General features: G+C 39.1%; 1 protein-coding gene across 2 annotated transcripts; it reads left to right on the top strand.

Moving 5' to 3' along the window:
* Positions 1-581: 581 nt before the first annotated feature.
* On the top strand, positions 582-6,834 carry LOC108713678. 2 transcript variants are annotated; one of them, XM_041589583.1, is made up of 5 exons: positions 582-661; positions 1,367-1,483; positions 2,738-3,103; positions 4,681-4,791; positions 6,401-6,834. In XM_041589583.1, exons 2-5 carry the CDS (start codon positions 1,441-1,443, stop codon positions 6,514-6,516), a joined length of 636 nt encoding a protein of 211 aa, XP_041445517.1. In that variant the 5' UTR covers positions 582-661; positions 1,367-1,440; the 3' UTR covers positions 6,517-6,834. The 2 variants fall into 2 exon arrangements, with proteins under 2 accessions (XP_041445517.1, XP_041445518.1); XM_041589584.1 differs by having other exon boundaries at positions 6,397-6,831.
* Positions 6,835-8,686: the final 1,852 nt, after the last annotated feature.

Raw genomic sequence — 8,686 nt, 5'->3', positions numbered from 1 at the left:
GTTTACTAAGACCGCTGGGTCTTCCCCAGCCCCTCCCAATAACCTGTCTACTCGTTCCACCACATGCTGAACCCTAGCACCAGGCAAGCAGCAGACGGTGGCAGGCAGTGTTCTTATGGCAGATTACCCTATCCACCTTTCTAATAATTGAATCCCCTATTACTAAGACTTTCCTTTCCCCTTTTTGCACTGCTCCCACCGCCCCTATTTGAGACACTGCCACCCAGGGTGCTCTGAGAGTCAGCCTGCTCCATACACGCCAGTTCATAGCTTTCCTCCCCAGTATCTTCAGCCAAAATGGTGAATCTGTTGCTTTGGATGAGCTGCGGCCCAGCCCCCCTACCCTTCCATCCCCCTCTTCCCCTGTTAAAGGAACAGTAATGCTAAAAAAAAATGTATTAAAAAATCCATTCTACCCACACTAATAATAGATCTACCCTGCATAAAGTGTATTAATAGCAATGCTTTATTAAAAAAAATACTGTTAGAAAACACTGCTTCCTGTCTACTGGAGAACGGCGATATGGTTACTCACTCTGCAGCTCTGCACTCCACATCTTCTCCCTAACCCGACTTCTGCCAAAACCGGAAGTTATGAGCGATGCAGCTGTGGCATGTCGGTTTCCCAGTTCCTAGAAGAATTTGTCTCGTTTAAAATCTGGTAATGGCCAATTTCTTGTTGTGATAGCATGCAGTAATGTCTCTTGTATTTTTTTAATAAAGCATTGCTATTAATAAACTTTATGCAGGGTAGATTATTAGTGTGGATTTTTTAATAAATTTTTTTTTAGTGTTACTGTTCCTTTAACTGTAACAAACCTGCCTCCATCATTAGCCTCCACTGCCACTTTTACACCCCCAGTACACTGACCCCTGCCAGTGGTTGCTACGTTTGCCGTAGCCCTCAGTGCTGCAATATCTACAGTTCAGATTCTGAGATGAAAACCCACCGACTTCTTTCACATGTAAATACTGCATGGAACTGCTGCTCGAACACGACATACATGTGACAAGAAACATGGAGTGATTCCAGCAAACCCACTTGCACTCATATTTACACTGGCTACTTACAGTCTCACAAGTGCAATTCCTCAAAAACGCGCTGATTATGTGCAATCATACATTGCATCCTGTACCACCCTAGCCAGCTCTGTAAGGGAGCTCTCAATAAGTTTTAATCATCTACTTCAAGGTTAGTTGGGGGTGTAAAGGATTTGGGTGAGGGCAGCAACTTCTAAATTCAAAAACTAACTGTTTTTTTTTTTAAATTCAATGTCCAGTAAATGTAAAGTTTCTTTTGTCAGAATTAAGTGCTAAACATTAGAGTGTCATCATTTATCTCACATTTAACACTTCTTGCCATCAGCTGACTTCCTCAGGAAACTGAGACCTGTTGAAGTAAATGTGTTGTTTGTTCAGATTCCTCTGGTCACAAGAAGAATGAGAGGTCTGGCACTGCTCTTACTGCTGGGAGCCCTGAAAGGTGAGAGTTGGGGGGAAGCTGTCATTAGGTGCCCAAATGGGTATGAGGGCATGATCAATTTAATTACATACAAGGTGAAGACACACCGAGCTACTAGTAGCAGCTATTTGCTACGTCTACAAAATAGACAATAGTGATAATTGGCTTTGTTAAGACACCATGTTTTTTAGCAGAGGCAATTCTCAGTAGTCTATGGCACTGTATTCTGTAGGTCCGGAGCTAATCGTAGCACTTGTTGTGGCTACAAAATGCCAAAAAATACCCTGCCTTAGGCAATACAGAGAAATGCCAATTATCACTGTCTATTTTGTAGCCTTGAGAAGTGGCTGTTATTAGTTGCTGCCACCAGGGTCAGACTGGGACAGTGGGACACTATGAGCCCAAACCCACACCCTGCTCGAAGCACTGCTGCTCTCTTGACCTACCTCCCTAACCCTGGCTGATGCCCCAACCTCCCTCCCTGGCCCTGATTGCTGCCAAATGAAATAAAAGGTACAAGAGGGGGGTTGCGGCTAGGATGGGAGGAGCAGGGGGGGTTGCAGTGGAGGGGGCAGAGGGGGCTTTGCCCCAGTTCGATGCTGGCTGCTACTAGTAGCTCTGTGTCTTCACCCTTATTGTTAGACCTTAACTTGGAGCAGTTGACTATTAAAGGGGTTGGTCACCTTTAAATGAATGTTTAGCATGATGTAGAGAGTTTTGATACAATAAATTTCACGTTTGTGCAAATCTATGGTGTGTTGCTGATAACTTCTTTGACTAGCATGATGTAGAGAGTGATATTTTGATGCAATTTGCAATTTTTGGTTTTTGAGTTATTGAGCTTTTATTTGAGTTATTGAGCTTTTTATTCACTAGCTCTCCAGTTTGCAATTTCAGCAATATGGTTGCTAGAGTCCAAATTACCCTAGCAACCATGCATTGATATGCATATGTAAAAAGAGATGGACTGGCTAGAAAGATGAGTAATAAAAAGTAGCAATAGCAATAAATGTGTAGCATTATGGAGCATTTGTTTTTGTAGATGGGGTCAGTGACCCCCATTTGAAAGCTGAAAAGGGTCAGAAGAAGAAGGCAAAGGATTCAAAAACTATAAAAATTTAAAAATGACGGGCAAATTGAAAAGTTGCTTAGAATTAGCCATTCTATAACAAAATAAAAGTTAGCTTAAAGGGGAACCACCCCTTTTAAGGCTTTCATTAGCCTAATGTTTCTGCCTTTTTGAATGATTTATTCTTTATTCTCCATGTGCTTCAGGGTGTCTCTTGCAGAATATGCAGGTGTCCCAGATCCCAGCAGTGAGCAGCACAGTGGGCAGCACAGTCACCTTACAGTGTCACTATACACTCAGCAGCACTGAGAATGTGATCATCGGCTGGTACAAGTGGTACAGACATGTGCCGGGGGGGCCTGAGGTCTCTAATGATAATGGTGATTATACAGGCAGAGTCTCCAGAGCATCTCAGAGTGAATTATTCAATAACAGATCAGCCAACATCCAGCTGCACAGAGTGCAATCCTCAGACACTGGAATGTATATCTGTGAAGTTACATTTGTGTTCAGTCAGACTCTACAAGGACATGGGAATGGGACGTTCCTTAATGTGACAGGTGATGTGACAGGTGAGATTGTCACAGATTTTACTTATGCATTTAAATAGGTCATGGAACTCCAAAGTGAACTATAACATCTTAGTAGTGATGGGCAAATCTGTCCCATTTTGCTTGCCGAATTCACGAAACTCCAAAAAAATTTGTGAAACTAAAAAATTAGGCGCACAACAAATTTTTACATGCGTGACTTTTTTGTCCAAATGCATTAAAGTCAATGGAGCAGAGCCAGATACGGGGAGCATCACATCTCTCTCACACTCTCACCTCCATGCTGCACGTAAGATCCGTCCCCCTCAGGGTCAAATCCATGAAGTTTAGAAAATACGGAGCACTCGGAGTGGTGTGTTAAAATCATTAAATTTTAATTATCCATGTTAAAAGAAAGTAACAGTGTGTCAGCATACAAAATATCAGATCATCCACTTTACGCGTTTCATGGCTTCTCCCCACTTCATCAGAAGCGTAAACGTACATGGATTATTAAAATTTAATGATTTTAACACACCACTCCGAGTGCTCCGTATTGGCTAAAAGTCAATGGAGCAAATTCACTAAACAGCAAAAATTGGCCAGTTCTATGCTCAATTTTATCTGATTCATTAAGAATTCTATTGCTTCATTATACATTTTACAAAAGGACTAAGTTTTACCTGCAACTTACTCGCTGCTTTCAAAGTAAAACTTTTGTATTTGTCTATATGTATTTTGTGGTCACAGCCTCATTGCCTAATGGTTTTAAAAATTAGTGGTGAGCACAACTTTCCCTTGTTTGTTATAGTTATACAAGAGCAGTGACCAGCTCCATGTTGTAGCTCCCACCCTTCCAGCTATAGTCAGGTGATCCCACTGGTGTCTAATAAAAGGGCAGCCAAGTTTGGGAGGTTTACTTTGAAAGCAGCTAGTAAGTTGCAGGTAAAACTTAGTCCCTTTGTAAAATGTATAATGAAACCATAGAATTCTTAATGAATCAGATGAAAATTGAGCGTAGGACTGGCCAGATATGGGATGACCTTGACGTAGTTGGCCAGCTTAAATATATTGCAATATATGGACAAACAATCCATGATTTGTTTAAAGGGTAAGGCATTTTTCAGTAGCAGTATGCACAAAATGTCTCTGTCTTAAATATATTGATAATGGGTTGAGTGCAGAGGAATCTTGTATTTGTCTATATGTATTTTGTGGTCACAGCCTCATTGCACCGCCGCCTAATGGTTTCAAAAATTAGTGGTGAGCACAACTTTCCCTTGTTTGTTATGTTTATCAAAGTAATTGCAAATGTGTGAGCCTGCATTCTTGATTGCATGAACTTTACAGGGCACATGTGCTGTTTGCAGATGCAAATGTCACTGATGATGTGTCAGAGGGAAAATGGCCACTGGGTGAAAGTTTGTTTTAGGAAAATGTGATGGCGCTGGTGAACGGAGGGGATATACGCAGTTCAAATGATACCGTCTGGGTGGGGGAGATTTGCCCAACTTATATATATATATATATATATAGTAGAAGAATGTAGGGTTTATATATCGTTTACAAACTGCATCATCAAAATCATGACAGTATCTCTTTAAACATTTTTTTTTAAGCCTACCCATCTGTTACTGTACACCGCTACTTCCATGTCCATCACCTTGTTGGAGCAATCATCCTTGGTACACTGATCTCATTTGCAGTTTATCTGAGCTGCAGAACACAAGGTAAGACTTTGTGATTACTTTGTGCATATAATGAAAACTCAAATAGTGCAGCCCAACAATACTATGGTCCCAGGTTCAATTCCGGCAAGGGCACTATCTGGAAGTTTAGATGCTTTTCCTGTGCTACTGTGTGTTTTTCCTCTGGGTTCCATACCTCTTAACATTCTTTATGGTAACAGGACACATTAGGCCACACCCCTGATCTTCCCTGGACACACCCAGTTATGTTCAAACATGAAATGCCACCACTTTTGCATAGGCAGTTTTGGCTCTATGCTTTAAGGTACCTTCTGAATTGAAACTGTCAGTAAGATACACGTAATTCATTTGGTTTTTTAATATTCCATTGACTTGAGCCCATTTCTTTACTTTTAGCAAATTTGCAACCAGGCAGTAACTCACAGCAAAAAGAGAATTTTTCAGACATCTGTAGAAAGTACAAAGAAAGCAAGAATGTGAAGGATTGCTGTGTGTTAATACTGCAAAGTTGCCCATTGTTAGTAAATAAGCACACATTCTTTGACATGGTACACTATACCACAGTCGTGGAAGACCCCCCCCTACCCTTAGTGCCAAGCATTGCAGAAAATGGATCCCACACCTATTCTTGCTGCCACTGGAATGTATCACTTTCCAGCTTTTGCTAAGCAAAAGGTGGAAAAGGAAAAAACAATGGCACTGAAATATGGGCCAGTAATCATTTATTCTACAATTCTACAATAATTATATGTTCACCATTTAATATTTTCATTAAGCAATTATTTGGGTAATGTAAAATATACTTGCCCTGTACAATATTAATAATTTTATTTACAACATACAGTTTTGTTTCTCTGTAAATTATATATTCATAAGCAAACTAAAAAAGAAAATTTTTGGGGCAAATTCACTAAGATTCGAAGTTGCGCCAGGCGAAACTTCGCCGCACTTCGCCGCACTTCGCCAGGCGTAGTTTCGCCAGCGCTCCGCAAATTCACTAAAATCTGAAATTGCGCACAGGGGTAGCGTAAGTTTGCGAATTTGCGCTAGCGTTGATTCGCCAAGCGAAGCGAAGTTTCGCTAGCGATGGTTCATTTGCATACGGCGCCAAATTCAAATTTCAATGGAGGAATACGTATCAGCACTACAAATGCCTAGAAAACCTTCAAAACATCAAATAAAAATTTTATTTTGCCCTACACATGTGCCCACTGTCTAGGTAAGAGTCATGGAGTATGAGTCAGGAAATGTAGGGGGGAAGGAGGGGAGCCCCAAAAATTTTTTCGATCTTTTTCAGCCTATCACCCATAATGTAGAAAACACGCCAGCGTTTTTTGGGACTTAGAAAAAATTACTTTTTTTGAAGAAAACCCCATCTACTCTATTGCGCTTCGCCTGGTCTGAGGTGATGAAGGAAGTCTAGCGTAAAAGGTAGCATTCAGTACACTGCGCGTGTTACGTCTGTAGCGAAAATTCGCCAGGCGTAAGCGTGCGAAGTAACACTAGCGAATCTATGCCAGCGTTCGTTAGTGAATTTGCGAAGTAACGAAAATGCCCAACGCTAGCGAATTGACGCTAACGTTCGGCGCCCCTATAGTGTCTGAATTTTTCTTTCTTTATTTCAAGCAAGAATCAAAGATGAGCAGAAGAGAAACACGCACAGTGCGGCTGCATAGGAGAACTATACACGGAACAAACTGGACAATAAGAGCAAATGGTCAATGGTCACATGATTCTGCCTACTGACTATTACATTCCAGAATCATCTTGTCACAACTTCTACACTCAACAGGCAGGGAAGGGCACGTTATAGCCTATTCAATAAATAATATTTGTAAAGGAAATAAATACTGAACAAAATATTACAAGTCAGTTGTTATGTCTTGTTTCATTCTGCTAATGCTGCATTAATGCTGGCAAAGCCAATTGTAACTGGAAATATTTCTATAGCAGGTGCAGGAAGTAACATTTTATCCCTTTTTGTAATTACTCCTAGCTAAACAATATAGTTACTGTAATCTATTTCCCATTTATTCCCTTTAAAACGTCAAGGTGTGAACACTTTTTCATAAAGCTGTCATTATTAATATTATTATGTCTTCATTTCTTTCTAATATCTCTTAACATTATCTTGTGCTTTATTTCACAAATTTTGTATATCAATACAGAATCTTATATGAATGATTCTTCTTTAAATGGGTTGTTCACCTTTGAGATAGTGGGGGATCATTTCCTTTTCCTAAAGAAAAGTTCAATGTCAAGTGGCTACCCTTGATAGGATCTACAGGTCTACAGAAAAGGCCCCAATCTTGATTGTCTTTCCTCATAGTTTAATTCTTCCATTCCTTTTACTAGTCTAGTTGTATTCCTTAAGTTAATGACATTTTTTATGCAAGACAGCATAAGGCACATATACTGCCTAGAGTTACATAACTTGTTATCCACAGATCCTTCTCAATGAATGATACTAGCATTAAGTGTATAACTAAAATTTATGTTACAATACAATACAAGTGTATAAACTTCCATTTATCCACACTGAACCTCATTTACCAGTTTACTGCCCAGTTCTCAAATTCTCTTAAAATTGGGAATATGATCGCTCCTTCACATAAATTAATGTCTCAACATAAACCAATATTTTTGGCTAATATTGACTCCCCCCCCAGAACACAGGACTTTCCACTGAGGAGGAACAATATCAATTACATATAATGTATTCTCTATGGTAAAGGGCGAATTTCTCCTGTTTCGCTTCGCTGCAAAAAAACAACGAAAAATTCGTGTATAATTGGAAAGTTCACGAAAAAAAGGTGAAATTCGAACGGTTTCACAAAAAAATTGAGCAATTTGAACATTTAAATCAAGCAATTCGAACGTGTTCATGAAAAAATCAAGCATTTCCCACGGTTTGGAAATTCGCCTTGAATTTAGTCGCCCATCACTAATTCTCTATTGAAATCTGATATTCTACTCACCTGGTAACAATTACAAGATATATATATATATATATATATATATATATATATATATATATATATATATATATATATATATATTCTACAAAAGGAACTATTTAGATTTCAGCAAATAAGACATATATTTTCAAATTGGCAAGATAAAAACATTTCCTAAACCAAATCTGTTTACATTCATTTGCCTCCAGGTATTGCCCCAGAAAGGAGTCATATCAGTGATATATATCCATTTAGTTCATTTAACCCCAATAAAGGAACTAAGATTCATTCAATGTTGGGAAGTCTTCGGGTACTAAAACCGTGAAAAGTTCCTAAATTCTTGTTTTGTTTCTTCATTCAAATACCTCAGCTTCCTGCCTATTGGGTTTTTTTTTCAACCCTGAGCGGGTTTTATAAAAAAAATAATAAGAAAGCTCAGCACCTAAATCCTGCCAAGTATTCTTACATTGGCACCCAACTCTAATGTATCAATGAAAGAAACCTCACAAAACGTTCTCCATCAATACTATCTGGCACAAGTAAAATTGGCAAAATGGTTTCCTTCCTCTTCATTCTTATGTTATAGGAACTGTGGTCAGCAAGGATCCTTTCTACATATTTGGTGGGAGTGCCCTAAGGCAGTTTGATTCTGGATATATACCTTAAAGGACCAGTAACATAAAAACATTTTTTTTTAAAATTAGTTTCTACTTAACGAAAAAAAAAACACCAAGACACTTTATTAAGAACTAACTTACCAATTCTCCGCTTGCGCTCCTACTCAGAAATGGCGACAGGGTGACGATCCATCATGCTCGATTTCTCCTCAGTTAAAGAGCATTGATGACCAAGTGCTTTCACTGAATGGGTATTTGGAAATAAATCTTATGAACCGCTCCGAACACTCACCATTAATCATGAGGAACATTTATTCCCTTGTTTTTTTTTTTCCTTTTTCC

This window comes from Xenopus laevis, chromosome 4L (assembly GCF_017654675.1).
Source record: "Xenopus laevis strain J_2021 chromosome 4L, Xenopus_laevis_v10.1, whole genome shotgun sequence".
In the NCBI taxonomy this organism is placed as follows: Eukaryota; Metazoa; Chordata; class Amphibia; order Anura; family Pipidae; genus Xenopus; species Xenopus laevis.
This window is presented reverse-complemented; position numbering and strand designations above follow the sequence as displayed.

Coding starts and splice junctions, on each gene's coding strand:
- LOC108713678 (XM_041589583.1), top strand. CDS start 1,441: ATGAGAGGTCTGGCACTGCTCTTACTGCTGGGAGCCCTGAAAG. Junction 3,104..4,680: donor TGTGACAGGTGATGTGACAG/GTGAGATTGTCA, acceptor TTTTTTTTTAAG/CCTACCCATCTGTTACTGTA. Junction 4,792..6,400: donor TCTGAGCTGCAGAACACAAG/GTAAGACTTTGT, acceptor ATTTCAAGCAAG/AATCAAAGATGAGCAGAAGA.